The sequence below is a fragment of the Petaurus breviceps genome, unplaced genomic scaffold (assembly GCF_028583685.1).
Source record: "Petaurus breviceps papuanus isolate PSGF00001 unplaced genomic scaffold, PetGlider_PUasm1.0 98, whole genome shotgun sequence".
Taxonomy (NCBI): Eukaryota; Metazoa; Chordata; class Mammalia; order Diprotodontia; family Petauridae; genus Petaurus; species Petaurus breviceps.
Window position 1 is genome coordinate 29915829 of NW_027187460.1, and position 18450 is coordinate 29934278.

General features: G+C 39.2%; 1 protein-coding gene across 1 annotated transcript in view; it reads right to left on the minus strand.

Moving 5' to 3' along the window:
• Window positions 1–18450, minus strand: part of FER1L6 (fer-1 like family member 6) — a 199569-nt gene that overhangs the window by 30450 nt on the left and 150669 nt on the right. The window contains exons 30-34 of the mRNA XM_069081306.1: window positions 17470–17640; window positions 14113–14273; window positions 9458–9600; window positions 7428–7516; window positions 1940–2038 (exon numbers count right to left, since the gene is read on the minus strand). Of these exons, the coding sequence (XP_068937407.1) occupies window positions 1940–2038; window positions 7428–7516; window positions 9458–9600; window positions 14113–14273; window positions 17470–17640 (663 nt within the window). The remainder of the gene's footprint in view (window positions 1–1939; window positions 2039–7427; window positions 7517–9457; window positions 9601–14112; window positions 14274–17469; window positions 17641–18450) is intronic.

Here is an 18450-nt window from a genome sequence, read left to right on the forward strand (position 1 = left end):
TGTCACATTGCTTTTGTGGTAACAAAAGTCTCTTTCTCTTCCAGATACTTGTGTCTCCACTAAGCAGAGAGGCAACCAGTGGGGAGAGTACTAGATCTGAATCAGGAAGACCTGAGTTCAAACTTGGGCCTCAGATACTTAATTAGTCATAATAATATAATAATAGCTCCTGTCTCCCAGGGTTATTAGGAGGATTGCATGAGATAATGCTTGTAAAGCTCTTGGCAAACCTCAAAGTATAAATGCTAGACATTAATACGGTGAGGGCAGCACTGTGGCACGGTGGCTAGAATGCTGGGCCTGAAATCAGGAAGATTCATCTTCCTGCGTTCAAATCTAGCCGCACACCCTTACTGTGTGACCCTGGATAAGTCACTTAACCCCATTTGCCTCAGTGTCCTCATATGTAAAATGAACTGGAGAGGGAAAGGACAAACCGCTCCAGTATCTTTGCTAAGAAAATTCCAAACGGAGCTATGAAGAGTTGGACATGCCGAAATGACTGAATAACAAAAATTATTATGCTTGTACCTACTTTGACAGGTACACACTCTATCTGCTAATCAAATATTTCTGTTCCATCTTTGGATCCTTGGCACCTTGAACAGAGCTTGCTGCATAATAGGCACCTGATGCATTCATTGCTTGTTATTGTTTGTTAGTTAACTGGTTGACTTGCTGCTCCAAGTCATTTCTAGTTTTGCAAGCAATTTCATATTTCCATTCTGATCCCGTGAGGATCTGGAAACAATGAGTCACTTATAAGGTGGAATCAAGAAACATTTATTATGAACCAACTATGTACCAGGCACTGTGCTAAGACCTGGGGATACAAAGGAAGCAAAAGACAGTCTCTGCCCTCAAGGAGCTTACAATCGATTAGAAGAAAATCACTAAGTCAGGACTTTGGGAAGCAAAGAAGCTGCCAACACAGTCTAGCTTGAGATAAAGGCTCTTTGACCTCTTCTGTTGAGTTTCCTCTCAAAGCTTCAGGGAAAGTCGTATAAACTTTCAGCTGCTACATTAAGTTATAAAAGACTGATGGAAAATTCTTTATTCATAAAAATGCACATCAAAGGAAACAAAAAGCTGAGAAAGGGACACAAACAGGTCAATTTTGTTACTACTGTGTTAATAATATACACATTTAAAAAACAATTTCTATGTAACAGAAATTCCTGGTTTCATATACAATCCCCTTTATCCTTCTATGTATACTACTGTGTTTGTGTTTGTTGATGATTGCCAACTTAAAAAGAAAAAAAGAAAATTTAAAAGATATTTAGTCCCCATCATCTCGACATAGTGTATATTATAACAAGAAAGAGAAGGATGAGGTCTGGTTTTAATTTGAGCATTATTGCTTCTTATATGACACAGCATTTCTTCACCAAACAGAACTGAGTCTTTTTTTATTTCAGCAGGGTTAGGAAGCTGGGGAAATTTGAATGTAGGTTCTCAGAATTACTTTGTTGTTGTTGTTCAGTCATTTTCAGTCATGTCTAACTCTTTGTGACTCTATTTAGGGTTTTCTTGGTAAAGATATGGGAGTGGTTTGCCATTTCCTCTTCCAGCCCATTTTATAGATGAGGAAACTGAGGCAAACAAGGTTAAGTGACTTGCCTGGGGACACATAACTAGTAAGTGCCTGATGCTAGCTTTGAACTTAGGCCTTCCTGACTCCAGGCCCAGTGCTCTCTCAACTGTGCACCTAGCTGCCCTCAAGCATTGTTATACACCTTTATATTAACATAGCTGGGAGGAATTTCATCTGACATTTTTACCAGGTTGAAAAGATGAGCATTTCACTTAAGCTTATCAGGAAATAAAGTATAGTCAAGCCTACAAAGTGGGTGTTTCCTGTGAGGTAGTAACTGCCTTAGAACAAAACCAAACCAAACTAAAAAAGAAGAGTAGTCATTTGCTTAAGTGAACTTACCCTTTAACATAAATGTCACTTGATTTTTGTCCTGTGAAGATATTTTCATCCTCCAAAATGACATCTTCTGTATTCCAGATTATTACTCTCAATTCATAGCTGAAACAGGGAGAAGTCAGCATTAGGTTATAGACAAGAGACTTTGTGACATAGGATGGAAAAGACTAGAAGTGAAATTTGAAGATCTAGGTTCATATCCAAGCTCTTCCACATATTAATTGAGAGAACTCCAATGAGTCATTCAAGCCCAGTATCCCTATCTGCAATAGCTTGCAGTCATATAATGCTTCAAGGGTTGTAAAATGCTTTAGATAAATTGTCTTATTCAATCCTCACAACTCTGCCCCAGGTAATTCTCTAAGACTACAAATTACAGGTGAATTGTCAATCTGTTTGGTAGGAGTTTTCAAATCAGGAGTTTTTCACACTGATAAACAATAACGCTGGACCCACAAATCACTAACCCTTATTAATATTCTTCTTAAAAAACTATTTTTATGATTGCTGTTTGTCTTTAGTTCTTGAAGAGGACCATGACATCAGGAAGGTGATGCCATGACTTGCAAGTGAATTAGGTTTAACTGAGGAAGGGCTAAACAAAGTCACCTGCCTCACTTTCTCCTTCAGAGCCATCTGGCTCCAGTGGCAGGATTTAGATCAAGACGACTGGAGATGATCTCCTAACCCATTTACTTTCAATAAGTAAATCACCAGTATAATCATAAAACCTGGTAAAATATTATCAATAAAACATGATGCTTTTAACAATAATTTTTGTTATTGTTTTGTCATTTTCAGTAATGTCCAACTCTTATTGGCCCCTTCTGGGGTTTCCTTAGCAAAGATACTGCAATGGTTTGCCATTTCCTTCTCCAGCCTATTTTACAAATGAGGAAACTGAGGTAAACAGGGTTAAGCGACTTGCCCAGGGTCAGTTCGTAAGTGTATGAGGCTGGATTTTAACCCAGGTCTTCTGAACTCCAGGGCCAGCATTCTATCCAATGTGCCACTAATAAATTGTAGCATATATAATTATGATTAATATAGCATGATGTTTTAATTAATATAACATGGTATTTTATTACTAAAACATAATTCTTCTAGCAAACCAAATTATATTTATGAAAGCCACATTAATTAGACTAATTAGGAAATATAGGACTTTGGGATGGAAGGGATGTTAGACAGTATTAACTTCCTCATTTTTTAAATGAGGGACACTTTGTCCAACATTCCACAGGAAGAGGCAGAGCCAGAACTTGAAATCTTACCTTTTGAATCCAAATCTAGTTCATTTTATTATTGTTTTTGGTCTTGTTGTTTTTAAATATTCATGGACATAAGCAGCCACCACATCCATACCAGTGCCCTGGCATATCTGTTCCTTGATGTTTTCTAATAGATGGCCTCTGCACCTGAAACCTGCCATCAATACCTGCCTTAATTCGGTTCAGGGAGCCACAGCATTCCACTATTCCTGCCCCATCTACCACTACTACGAGAAGTAGGCAGATTCTGAATGAGGACTTGGTTGCTATTCATCCACTGTGGCCACCACATTAACATCATCACAAAATGTCAGGGTGGTCTGGTGGAAAAGTCAGTGGATGTGAAGTCAGAAGATGTGCATTTGAATCCTAGCTTTGCTAATGACTATTTGTAGGACTCTGGGCAAATGACATAACCTCTCAGCATGTTTCCTTATATGCGAAATCAGGGCATTGTAGTAAGTGATCTCAGTTCTTTCTAAGCTCTAAACACTAGATACTGCCCACTTTATAATCTAAATTCATAGCAACCTCCCTATAATCACCATAGACCATCTGTGTGACTTGAAATAAGTCACTTTATTTTTTCTGATCCTTTTTTTTTCATCTGTAAAATGGGGAGGGTGGAATAAGAATCAGGAGTTATTAGCCTTTTTTGCATGTCATCAACCCCTTTGGCAATTTGTTGAAGCCCATGGACTCTTCAGAATAATGTTTTTAAGTTTTAAGTTAATAAAATAAAATATACAAGATTAAAAGGAAAACCAAAGGTAAGTGAAAATGAAGATGCAATTGTTTTTCTAGTCCAAAGTCATAGATCCATTATAATTTTTCTTATGGACCCCATGTAAAGGATCTCTGAACAAAATGATTGCCATGATCCCTATTAGTCTTGATGTTCTACTATTTAAAATTCACTTTTTCTGTCATTTTTAGTCCTGTCTAACTCTTCATGACCTCATTTGGGGTTTTCTTGGCAAAGATACTGGAATGGTCTTGCTATTTCTTTCTCCAGCTCATTTTTCAGATGGGTAATTGAGGCAAACAGGGTTAAGTGACTTGCCCAGGGTCACACAGCTAGATTTGACTTCAGGAAGATGAATTTTGCAGTCACTCTATCCACTGTGCCACCTAGCATAGGAAGCACCTGGTAGGAAATTCCCTCTACCAATGAAGATTGGTACCTGCTTTGCAGTTTATAATCTTGAAGATTTGCCTGGGGCACTGAAAAGTTAAGCAACTTGATCAAGGTCACACAGTCAGTATGTGTCAGAGGTGGGATTTGAACCCAGGTCATCCTGTTGCTGAGGTCAGCACTATCTCCATTTTACCATGTGACCCCTCTGTGATGAGTTTACTTGGCAAAAATCACAGGCAGCTAGACACAGTCTGGAATGATACCCTGATAAGGAAGCTGATGTTGTCTGCCATACCTTCAGATCAGAAGGGGAAAATAAGATTTTGGTACCTCCTGAATATGTCAGGTGGCTCGGTGGATAGAGCACCAGGTCTAGAGTCAGGAAGACCTGAGTTCAAATATGGCCTCAGACATTTACTAACTGTGTGACCCTGGGCAAGTCACTTCACCCTATTTGCCTCAGTTTCCTTGTTTGCAAAATTAGATGGAGGAAGAAATGGCAAACCACTCTAATATCTTTGCCGAGAAAAATCTAAATGGTGTCACAAAGAGTCGGGCATGACTGAAACAAATGAACAAAAATGACCGAACAACAACCTCCCTCCTAAATACACTTGGATGGGTCCCTCTTATACATATAAAACTTCAAGGATCTAGAATTTGATCCGTGTGGACATACCCTCTATGCAAATTATGGCAGCCCTGCAAAGATTTGGTAAGTTGTTTCATGAGTTATTGTGTTGTTTTTTAAAATCACCTTATCTTGCTCCTGGTAGTGCATTACAGGCAAGCACGAATTGTAAAGTATGTATTTAAATAAATAAACAACCATAAATGACACCTCTAAATTGGTAATTGAATTACCTCCCCATAGCTTTAGAGTTTGTGACATTTCTTAACCTTGCTAGTTCTTTCATTAGATCTGTGAAAGATCTAGTCATCTGGTTAAGGATTTTAAGCAGACATGACTATGAACCCAAGGAACTGTATTACTCTTACTGTTGGTCATACTTAAACTGTTTATTTCCTTAAGTATATGACCTGCAAGGATGTGAAATAACTACAAGAAACTGCTAATCAATCTGCTAAAAAAAAAAAAAAAAAAAAGGTTGTCAGCATGCTGGTGCTGTAATTCTCTACATTTGGTCGGACAAGACTTTGGATTGCAGATTTACAATCCATCATTGTAAATGTATTCAGAGGCTTTCCCATTTAGAAGGACCTTGTAATGGTAATGAGAATCCGAAGGTCTTCCCTGCCCCTTTGCCCTTTGATGGGCTTAAGTGAATCTGAGAACCTTCCCTGATTTGAAAATATACTCTGCCCCCTAATAGGCTGAATGTGGTCACATGGAGCCTGTGGCAGGAGGCTTGTTTTTCAGGAATGCCCATACCTGGTTACTTTGTGATCAGGCAGTGGGTCAAGAAGGTTGTGACATTCTCTGATCCAGGAAAAGGCTATATATGATGTAAGGTTTTGCTTTGGGGCTCACTTTGGGAAAAATTGTGTGATCTGGCCAGATGAGACTCTGGGTAGCTATTGAGCCCCTCTGCGGCCCCCCCCCCCCCTTTGAAAACCCAGATGTTGGTGCTTCTCTTTCTGGTAACTAACTAGGTATGGATGTAATGGTCAGACAGCTGGAAGCCCTGTCTGCTTAATGGTGTTATTTTCTGTTGCAACTTCTGTTTGTATTCTCTGAAGTTCAGGGTGTTGACTTTTTCCCCTGAGCTAGGTAAATGATATATGTTTGATTGATTAAAGTAAGATTGTTAACCCATTTTGAGTTGCTTTCCTTTAGAAAAGCAGATCTAAGAACCTGTGCTAGCTGCCATCCTGGGTGTGCTGGGGTGCTTGCTGCCTTGTCTCCTACTCTTGTAACTTTGGGGTACCCAGGGTATTAGCACACCTTAGTGAGATCATCAAAGACATTGGTTAAGGGCTATGGTTTTCTGAGCTGGAAGACTAAATGGCAAGCTAGTGTATGCTAAACTAGTCTATGTTAGTTTATGCTAGCAGCAAAGCCACATTTTCTCTACTCTGGGTCACCATCACTGAGTTCTCACTATTACCCTCTAATCAACTGTATGTGCTACTTAGTTAAGGATTTTCTTCCTGAGTCATTTCAGTCATGCCCAACTCTTCATGACCCCATTAGGAGTTTTCTTGGCAAAGGTACTGGAGTGTTTGCCATTTCTTTCTCTAGTTCATTTTACAAATGAGGAAACTGAGATAAACAAGGTTAAGTGACTTGCCCAGGGTCACACTGCTGGTAAGTACCTGAGGCCAGATTTGAACTCACAAAGATAAGTCTTCCTGACTCCAGGTCTGGTGCTCCATTCATTGCACCAGCTAGCTATCCCAGGCAGGGATTTAGAATCTGTCAATGGAATGACATCTTTTCACACTGAGTCAATTGGCAGGGCCTGCCTTAGAACAAAGCATTCCTTTCCAAGCTGATCCCCATCAATGGCAGTAATCAAAATCAAATAGGATTATGTCAAGAGTATGTAAAATTTCTCTAGGAATATGAGACTAAAGGGAAGCAGATGAATCCATGGCAGCTTTAATCCTATTGTTGCTATCCTAAAACACATATAAAATTATAGAACCTTAAAGCTGGAAGGGAATCTGGAAGCATAGAATAATTGGAAGGAACCTTAGAGGTAATCTAATCAGAATCATGAATCTAGAGCTGGAAGAGATCTTGGGGTCCAATCCTTGCATTTTATAGCTGAACAAACTGAGAACTAGGAAGGTAAATGACTTACCCAAGACATATAAGCACTGAGCATCATGGGTAAAATTTGAACTTGTACCTTTTTACTCTATATACAGAGCCCACTCCACTATGCCACACTACCTCCTACAAGTCCCCTTATTTTATAGGTGAGAACTTAAAAACCAAAAGCTTTTTAGCGATAGGTATTAACCATTATCTCATCTTTCTTGGTCAATAGCTTTTAGCCAGCAAAGTTTAATTGTCATTTCATAGAAACCCATTTGATCTACGCAATCCAACCCTACTATGTTTATAGGATGACATCAGAGTCTCTTCATAGTGGTGCGATCTGCAGTGCATTACCCTTTTGGCTTCCTTGGGGAGATGTCAACAGGTGGTCCAGGTTGAGGCATATCTTTGGGAAACATGTCTACCCACATCTGCAGGCGACCCTTTTGGAAGGAAGAACAGAGACCATTTACTTTCTGGAGGCTTACCACTACTAAGTTCAATATATCTCAGGTATTTATAAGCCAGTTCTTTTCAACTGATGATGCCAGACCTCAAATTTTCAGTGAGAATTAGAGAGTGAATAAAAATAGTCCTTTTCCTGTATTATTTTATTATTCTGTGAAACTTTATAATAGCAACATTAAGGGACAGGCAGAATCTCTCCCTCTATAGTCTTATTGTAGACTTCTGCTCTAGAGAGATTGGGGAGACAAAATATGACTCACAGCATAGCTGAATCCCATACAGTAAAAACCATAGGAGGAAGGGAGTCTAATATAGTCCAGTGGGCATATTTCTTATAGTATCTAATTTCTTTCCAGAGAGTAAGCAAAAAGCTTCAGGGACACATTTACACTCTTAGAACATTCAGTGTGCTGCTAAAGTGCATTCATTCATCGAAAAGTAGTTATTGGATCTCCACCCAACACTTTAACAGGTATCAATCAACAAATCAGTCAATAATTCTCCTATGTGCTTGATACCATGCTAGGTGTTGAGATACAAAGATAAAAATTAAAGTCTCTTCTTTTAAGGAGAAAAGGTGCTGCAAAGGATAAAAAGCAGAAAACAAGATCCCTGCCCTCAAGAATCTTGTCATCTACTTGGGAAATGAGACTAATACACATGAAACATAAGTGAAAAATACAGTCCAGTAAATAAAGGACTGCTAATAATGTGTGATTGATGATTATGAATTCATAGAAAATGGAGATCATTAAGGGCTAAGGTAGTCAGGGAAGGCTTCATGGAAGAGGTGGGACTGAAGTAGACTTTGACAGATGGGTAGGATTTTGGGGATGAGAAGAAACACTGCTGAGGGCCAGAATGTTGATGGAACTTGGGAGGCTTATTACTCCACTCTCCTCCACCTCCTCCATCAACCAGGATTGCTATGATCAAGGAAGTTGTGGCACAGACCTGGGGCATTTTTTGGGAGGGCAATTGGGGTTGTGACTTGCCCAAGGTCACATGGCTAGTGTGTGTGTGTGTGTGTGTGTGTGTGTGTGTGTGTGTGTGTTGTCTGAGGCCGGATCTGAACTCAGGTCCTCCTGACTCCAGGGCCAGTGCTCTATTCACTGCACCACCTAGCAGCCACAAACTGGGGCATTTTGATATTAACTTTGCCCCCAGGTTGATTGATCTGGGACCCAGCTGTGAAGCTCTTTGTTCAAGAAGCAGATAAAATCAGTGTTTAGGACTTTGGCAGAGAGCTCCTGAGACATCAAGAAATATCCTTGCTGAGACTGCTTTTAACCATCTTGCTGGTGTTTTTACCTATTTTTATATTCTTAACTACTTTGGGACAGCTTTTATTTGGAGGTTTTTGCATTTTTTTAAGAGGACTGTTTGTTTGAACTCTTAAGCTCTATGTGATTTACTGGTGAAGAACAGGGGTTGGCAAACTTTGGCACGTGGACCAAACCCTGTTTCTATATGGCCTATTAGCTAAGAAAAATTCTACATAAACAACAAACTTTTACATAATTTAGACAACTTTTAAATAAAGTTGTATTTTGAAATGTAAGACTCATTCTTGACTAGTGGGTCCTTAGACAATTACGAGCAGTGTGACCCTAGGCAAGTCGCTTAACCCTGATTGCCTCAAAAAAAAAAAAAAAAAGAATACTCTGGAGAAACTCTAGGCAAAGTATCTGCCTCATCTTACTGAATGTTTTGAGTCCAGGTCATTAGTAGATTGGACCATTATTTAAATTTATGCAGAGCCATGCTTATTCCCAAAGAGTGTAAACATTCAAAACATAAAAGAGAATAAAACATGCAGTCCAAAGGTGAGTCAAGGGAAAAGAATGACAAGTTTTAAAGGAAAATTTCAACCAACAAACTATATTTCATGGGACCAGACGTGGTCACTTCCCTACCTGTTCCATTCCTGGTTTATCCTTGTGATACAGAGGTCGGGTTTCTATGTGTTCTGGAACAAGCTTACATCCAACCACTGGGATTTCATTCCAGGAATGTAAAACTTTAAGTGCCAAGTGCTCGTAAGATTGAACCATCTCATCTAGATGAAAACAAAGAGAAAAGACCTTGAGATTAGTATGTTCTCACATGGTGACAGTGAAAAAACTGTTGTCAATATTTAGATAATTTAAATTAATAGTTTAAATTTAAAGATAAATTTAAATACAATGAGTTTGGGAGAGGCAAGAGGAGGGGAGTTAAGGGAGGGAAGGTAAAAGGAAGGGAGAAAGAGAAAGAGAATGGACCCTCCCCAAAGAATCAATTTTGCTGTACAAGATAAACTTTCCTGGGCAGCAGGAAACAGACACAGTGAACAGAGCACCAGCCCTGGAGTCAGGAGGACCTGAGTTCAAATCCAGCCTCAGACACTTAACATACTTACTAGATGTGTGACCCCACTGGGCAAGTCACTTAACCCCAATTACCTTGCCTTCCCCTCCAAAAAAAGAGAGGTAAACTTCTTAACACTACAACGTGCTCTAGGATAGAGCTGATCTTGCTAATAATTAGATGGTGGCTATACATAATCTGTCAGGCTCTGGGAACTGTATCAATCCCTGCTTTGATCATCAGACAGGACAAGGATTTGTCATTTGCTTTTCTGCAACACATATAGCCCTTCTCCCTTTTGTTCAAAGAAAAGAATCAAATTGATGCGACCGCTGCTACTCTGAAAGGTATGACAATCTAATACCTTAGGGCATTATATAATAGACCCTATCCCAAAGCTCCTTTGCCTAGTCTCCACTCCTTATTCCCTTTTGTCCATCCACATCATGTCTGTCTTTCCCATGAACCTCTCTCACCTTGTTCTACCATTGTACTATGCCTTCTGTAACCCCATTCTACTGTTAACAAGTTTTCCTTAATATAAGACCTGTACCAGCAGCCCTTGAAATTGTGTTGAATATATTTTGTATTTAATTTTTAAAATGTAATATGCAGTTTCCCCTGAAAAGAATACAAGCTCCATGAGGGTAGGGATTGTTTTCTTTTTGTCTTGTATCCCTAGCACCAAGCATAATACCTGGCCCATAGTAAACACTTGGCAAATGCCTACTGAATTGAGAGTAGAAGAAAAAAAGGAAAAAAGTGGGGATAGGAAAAGAAAAGCAGAAAAGACCTTAGCTCAGTTTGGCAAATGGTGTAGGACTGAAGGCTTGCATGGCCAAGAATGGCCAGAAACATGGTCTTTATCGCAGAACTGGACTGACAGCGATTATGGACAACCTTGAGTGATTTTGAATAAGGCCATTCAAATGCTTGAGAACCAACTGAGGAGAAAGTAGGGTTCTCTGTGGGATCTTGAATAAGTGGGGAGTATTGCTCAGTGTTGAAAACACAAGTCCTGGGTGGTAGAGGGGGGAAAGAGCATCCAGATCTGGTCCTAGAAAATCTGAATCTGGATCTTCTTATGAGGACTCAAGTGAAAGGGGAACCCAGAAGGACAGGAGACCCAGCTCCTGAGCCAGCAAGTGTTGGATATTAGGAGTCTGGTGGTAGGAGTGTGCCTCCCTGTAACCTCCATTTTCATGGTGCCCTCTCTTTCTTCACCATTCAGATTCTCAGGGTCCTTTCCTGACTAAGCCTGATCACAGGAAAAGAACCTAGTATTTAATATTTCCACAATCTATGATTTCACTGGTGTGATTACTGCCTCAGCAGATTCAAATCACAACTCATACTCCTGCCCTGCCCTTAAATTTAGCAGAAAGTCTCTTAAGAGTTGCAATGGGGGAGGTTAGCTGGAGAAGTGTACCAACCCTAGAGTCAGGAGGACCTGAGTTCAAATTCGGCCTCAGACTTGCTAGCTGTGTAACCTTGGGCAAGTCACTTAACCCCAATTGCCCAGCCTTCCCCCCTCCAAAAAGAAAAAAAAAAAGGAGTTGTAATGATCTGAATTTTAACTAGGATAGGGCAGCTGGGGCTTTGCCGGGGTACTAAAATTAAAGTGTGCTAACAACCCTTGGGAACAAATAAGCTTGGTGCTTACTGATTAAAAAATGACTATTTAAAAACAGAAATCTTTCCTCTACCCCTGTTATTATTACCCTACTTCCCTAGTTTGGTCCCATGCCCTTTTTTCCTTCTTAAACAATCTCCAAAGCAGCTGCATCATGATGTGCCACAGCTTGCTTCCTCTCTTGAACAACAATACCCTAGGTGAATTCGTCTCCATCCCCCACTTGCCTCATGCATAAAAATGTCTAGTTATGTTTCTGTGGCCAAAAAATTCATTCCATTGTGCCCCTAAGCTATTAATGAATCTCTCTAAACTTAGCTAGGCTGATCCTCAGACAACAGACATGTGGCCCACCCCTGGTTCTATACTCAAAGCCTTTATGATTTGCCTACTAGGTGTGTGGAACTATGCCCTTTGTCTTAGCCTCTAAGTCCCTAGGGTCACCTCAATAGGAGATGAACACAGAGGGGATTTTTAGTAGAAGGTCCTAATAATCATCATTTATATTTCAGTATGAGTTTAAGTCACTGGGAACTTAGTGATTGGGGATATTTGTACCTTAAGACCTATCTTGAATTCAGGAATTACAGGCTTTTCCTCCAAAGAAAGTGAAAAGAATTCCAAATATTAGCAAGGACATGGGGAAGGCATATATTCTGGAGGAAAGAAAATGTCTTAGAGCCCTAGGAATCACCCACTAAGTAATACTTGCTAGCATTTGTATATGTCTTTAGGGCAGTTAAGTAGAGCAGTGCATAGGTCACCAACCATGGAGACAGAAAGACCTAAATTCAAAACTGGCCTCAGACACTTACTGTGTGACCCTGGGAAAGTCACTTAACTCTATTTGATTCAGATCCTCATCTGTAAGAGAAGAGAAAGGGCAAACCATTCTAGTACCTTTGCCAAGAAAACCACAAATAGGGTCATGGAAAGTCAAAGATGATTGAAACAACTCACCAACAAAGTATTTATCTTTAAGGTTTGCAAAGTGCCTTTACATATGTTAGCTCATTTGGTCTTCAGAACAACCCTTTGAAGTAGGTACTATTATTATCCCATTTTACACATGAGAAAACTTAGGCTGAAAGAGATTTTGCAATGTGTCTAGGGTCACACAATGTAGGATTCAAACTTGTGTCTTCCAGACTCCAAATCCAGCACTCTATCCATTATTTCAACTAATTGCCTTAATGTCCCTAACTTGATACTCCACCAACTGTAATAGTAATGGCATTTAAAGATTCCCCTGTATTGACTTGGTTTTTGGTTTGATTGTGTTAAAACCCAGAGCTTGTTAATCCCACTTGTGGGATGGACTTGTTGACGTGAAAAGAGAGTGCTGAACTGGGAGGAGCTGGTGATGTAGATTTGGAGAGACACAAGAGAGAGGCAGAAGAACTTTTTGGAAGCAGCACCCTTTTTGGAGGCAGAGAGAGACTGAGAGGATTGCTGAGGGCCACTTTGAATTGCCCTGGACTTTTGAGACCTGCCCCCAGAGCTGCCAAGGACTGAGGAGACATGGCTGTTTTGCTGGTACTTTGTCTGTTTTGATGTTGTTTTGCCAGATTTGTCCACTGGTGAAAGACAGTCCTGTTGTTGCAGAAGTTCTGGAACCTGGCTGTTGGTTAAGAGCTCCTGAGACTGTTCTGCAAACAGAGAGTGAATACTGTCCACTGGTGAAGGACAGTGCTGTTGTTGTAGAATTCGTGGAACCTTGCTGTTGGTTCCAAAGCCCTGAAGAATACAACATTTTCTTGTTGTATATTTACAGAAATCCTGGAAGAGGGTTTTGCTAATGTTTTCAGGGGTCCTAGGACTGTTCTGCAGACAGAGGATGAATTAATGAAGAGACTGGCAATGTATCTTGTGGCCTTGCTAAGCTTTGTCTCCCCAGGAACAAAGATTGCTGAGAATTTGCCTGTGTCAAGATGAAGAAAAGACCTCCATTTGGGTATTAAGTGCTGTGCTTAAAACTTGTTGTAACTCTGGGGTAGATTAAATTGTGATCCAGGGGTGGGGAACTTTTGACCTTTTTGTGTTCTATGATTGAACAAATGAATGTACTTTACTTATTATTGGAAACTAATCTCCATTTGAGAAGAGGGGCTTTGTGATGGACTAAATGAAGGTACAGCCTAGGGGTGGAGTAGTACTTAGAACAGGGACTTTGTAATTGATTGAATGAATGTAAGGTCCTGGGGTGGGGTAGTACTTGGAGATTATTTAATCACACTTAGTAAATGCTGTATTTTGAATGATGTCATATTTTGATTCCCTCTGTTCTTAATTTGTCACTGAATAAAATAGAAAGCACCTATGCTGGTATTTTGAACCTTGGGAAGTTGCCTTTCCTTGGCATTACATTACACCAACATGTAAGGCAAATCCAAAAAGCACTGAGAAAGCATGTGCTATAAGCTAGGCATTATACAAGGTACTGGACTCATGGACATCTCTGACAATATTCTACCTCACAGTCCCATTCATGGTGTTAAAATGGCAGCCTTTCCCCCGATCTTGAATTTCCCCAAGTGATTCAAAGGAAGAATAAAATAAAATAAGCAGAACACATTGTAAAATAGTTACCAGTGCCTTCCTCAGTAAAGACTGTTTTCCCAAAGAAGACCTGGTTTCCAACCTGGATCTCCCCAGGTCGAAAGTAAGGCCCAATCAGCTTGTTGTCTTTGCAGAGCTTGGTGAGTATTTCAGTGGGTTTGGATGTGTCCCTCCAGGCATTGTAACCTTCTCTGCAAGTGAGAGGAAAAGGGAGATGAAGAGTGAAACCAAGCATCCCAGTTGGTTATGACCTATTAGAACTACTGCAAATAGTCAGAGAATCTGGTCTATTTGCCATCTTTATGGGTTTTACTTTGCTTGATGTTGCATTTTTCCTTATTAGTATAACATTAAAAATCCCTTTGGGTCATGTGTTTACATGATTCTGGCTTGACTTGGGGCCTTGGATCACCTTAGTGTCAAAGTCATTACAGAGATTTTCTGATTTGACTTTTCCCCCCTCCTAAGATAGCCTTTTAGCTGCCTGCTACTCAGGGGAAAATATCCACTTGCTCTTCTCGTTTTATTACTTTTTTTCTCATGGTCCAATAGAGAGTGACAAAATGTTGCCAGTGGTTTGAATTTAAAACTCCATCAAGTTGATTTTTAAGTAATGGCTTCCCTGGCAGCTAGCTTTTAAGTCTCACAACTTCTTTCCCATCATTGTGGTAAATTAACGGATTAGTTTGCATCCAAAAGCCAACTAACAATTAGATTTTTTAAAATAGAAAATAGTGTTCAGAGTAGAGAGCAGATATCTTTGCTCCATCATACCACTAAAGTAAAAAAAAAAATACCCCAGGCTACATCAGAACGTAAGTTGAAGGGGAAAAAATTAAATAGAATATAAAATAGTTTTAAAAGAAGGACAATACTTTTCTGCTCTGGGACAAAGATAGAAGGGTCTTTGAGTGTTCTTTTAAGCCATCCTTATCCCACTCCAAACTTCAAGCATGATTATGGGTAAGTCATCCAAATCAAATGTAAATTTATCTTGTTTTAACAAAGCTTTAGAGAAGTGGAAATTTATCAACTCCCTGCTCAAACCATTCTGATACTTAGTTGTTAGGAAACTGAGAGCAACTTTATAGTCTATCTTGATCTCTTCTTAATATTCATAATAGTAAGAGCTGACATTTATATAGAATTTTAAGGATTACAGAACACTTACATCGATTATTTTTATTATTATCATCATCATTGTCTTGTTCCTAGCTTTTTAGTGGCAAGAAATAGTACAGGTACAAGTCACTGTCCCAATATTATTCTTTAACATTGACTTTCGTGCAGATTATTGCCCAACGGACAAAATGACTGAATCTGTAACTGAATAAATCCAGTAGGATATAAGCTCATCTTCTATTAGCTTAATGAAAGCATCTCTGAGTGAACTCTAATAGCAGACAGAATAGGGATGATATTTACCTCATCTTGTTCCCATGTGGTTTCTATCTGCATAGTACAGTGGGAAAAGTACTAGGTTCTAGAGTCAGAATGTCAGAGGACCCAGGTTTCAACCACACCCTTGCCACTTATGACTTGTGTCACCTAGGGTATTAACCTCTTTAGGTCTACTTTCCTCATCTAGAAAATTAGTGGATTGGATGATGATTCTATATTTTTTTCCACCATGTCTCTATATTTTGAAAGTTTTCTCATTTCATGTACCTCGAACATTAGAAGGATTAAGCATAGTGCTATCTGTTAAAAATGTTCTTAAATGTCCAGTCTATTCTGGCCAACAATTCTTTCTGTGATCCAGTGTAAGTACAGTTTGTGCATTGAATCTTCAAGGATCTTTTGAGATCCATATGTGTAGTTATAGGGGAACTTGTCTGCTAGTTTATGAAAGATAGTGGTCTTCTGATATATAATTCTGGCTGGGTATTTGTTAGAGTCTTAAATCTTTAGGAATAAGATTTCTACCTCTTTTTTTCATAATCTACATTGATCAATAGTTCTTTAGTGATAAGCTTCCTGTAGTTTCTGATGGCAAAGACCTTATCTTGAATAGCAATCACACTCCCCTAGCTTTTTCTGCAAACATACCCACGTGTTCATACATCTATTCAGTGCTTCTTTCTTGACATATTATTGGTTGAGTTTTATTTACATCTTCATCACCACATCTAACCCCACATTTCTGTTTTGTCACATATGCTTTTCCCCACCTTGCTCCTTCCATGGGAGTGGAGAATAATTGGTTATGATTCTTTGAGTAAGACTCTCCATTTCTTGCAAATACTTATAAATCACTAAAGAAACAGGATAATTTTTTTATCCCTTTGTATTTGCCTGGAACTTAACTAGCTTTCTAGAGTCAGAGAGTAGAAAGATGGGAAGAGAGAATATTTATCAAAAAATTTGACCATGGAGCTTTGATATGTAGGGAGGGAATTTCATTATATTTTAGATACAAGAGTATCAGTGAATATTTTCTGTTTGTTTACAGACTTGGTATTGTGCTTGTTAGTAGCAGTGAGAAGGGGGTAGAAAGGTGATTAGCCAGAGCAAAGTGGAAGACCTGGTATCTATCACTGAATAATCATTATTATAGGCCAAACCAAAAGCAGATTCAAGGCTTAAAATGAAATTAGCACTTATGAAGGAAAAAAGCCCCACAGTTAGGACCAACTTTACAGGATTAAGAAGAACAATTTCAAACATAAAAGGATATAAAATTCTACCTTCACAGTCACCTCAGCAAACAATTATCTGAATAGGAAAACATTTTCCATAGAAGTAGTAATAACTAAGGTGAAGTTCCAACCTCTATATCCCTTCAAGCTAAGTGTCTTTCTACCTAAAGCACTTGAAATTCCTGCTTTTATAAGGAGCTAACCTAGTTCACTTGCTGGTAGAGCAACTGCATAGCATATGAAGCTCTGAGCAGGGTGGCAGAGCAGAAAGAAAAGTGAGGGGACATGGATAGTTATTCCTCCCCAACAACAACCCTCTCACACTTCATTCTCTGTCCACATAATGCCAGGAGAGTTCTTATCACAGCCATCATCATTATTGTTGTTGATTGCCAGCTATCAGTTTACTAAAGGGAAGTTTACCCAACAGGACAGAAATATCCAATTTGTAGATGGTTTCACAGATCCTGTCCATGGTGCTGAAACAAAGCTGCCTGCCATTCCCACCCCAAACCATAACTTTCATTCAACTTCAAGGGACCAGAATTCATTTGTTCAGCACTACTGATCCAAGTTCTATTTGCAAAGTCAATATCATGGCTCCCTCATTAGCTGAACTTTTAAAAAAAGTTGAACCATTTCATGAGCAAAAGTCAGAGTATCAAAGGCTGTGGAATGTAAGTACAAAAGACCTGAAGTGTATATTGAGAAGGGGGATAGGGAGGATGGAATGGGGAAAAATACTTACATCTCATACTGACTTTGTAAGCCACAGATTGCTCGGTGCTTACTGTAGAAGCGATTCTCCAGGTCAATTTTGGTCTCTCCAATGAGGTCATCTGACCCAATCATGTCATAGTCATATATGCGGACTGTGAGCAGAGTCTCTTTAGGAAACGTAGCCTGAATTTCAAATGATCTAGGACCCAAGCAGAGAAGGTTTCATACTCCAAATGAGATTGATGGTTGGTTACAAACTCACATTTATATAGGTTTAAAAAGCACTTTCTTTAAATATTATTGTCAGGTACATAGTGTATAATTCTTTTTATAGATAAAGAAACAGGTTCAGAGAATTTAAGTGACTTGGCCAGATCACACAACCAGCAAATGTCAGAACTGTGATTTGAATCCAGGTCTCCTGTCTCTTGGTTCCAGTATTCACTTTATTACACCATTTCAAAAATCACTTCTTCACTTAACTATTTGTATCAGTGGGTTCAGCTAGGTGGGAGGTACAATGAATACAGAACTGGGCCTAGAGTAAGCTCAAATCTGGTCTTAAACAATTATTAACTATATGACTCTGGGCAAGTCACTTAACCTTTGCCTGTATTAGTTTTCTCATTTGCAAAATGAGTTTAATAATAGCACCTACCTCCTATAACTGTTTTAAAGATAAAATGAGATGATTGCAAAACACTTAACTCAGTGCCTGGCACAGATTAAGCACTTTATAAATGTTATTATTATTTGATGATTCCTATGGATTGGATCATACTAGAGACAAGGTGGAGTAGTGAATAGAAAGTGGACCTCAGAATCAAGAATATTTAGGTTTGAATCCTGATTTTGACATATATTGAGTGTGGGACCTTGGGCAAATCACCTAACTTCTAGGTGTCCCAGACAATTCTCAAAGAAAAGGGACAGAACAATCACCAGTCTGCATTGCTACAGGGAGTTGCCTCTCTAGGAGTTCCCTATATCAAAAGAATCACAAGTCCAG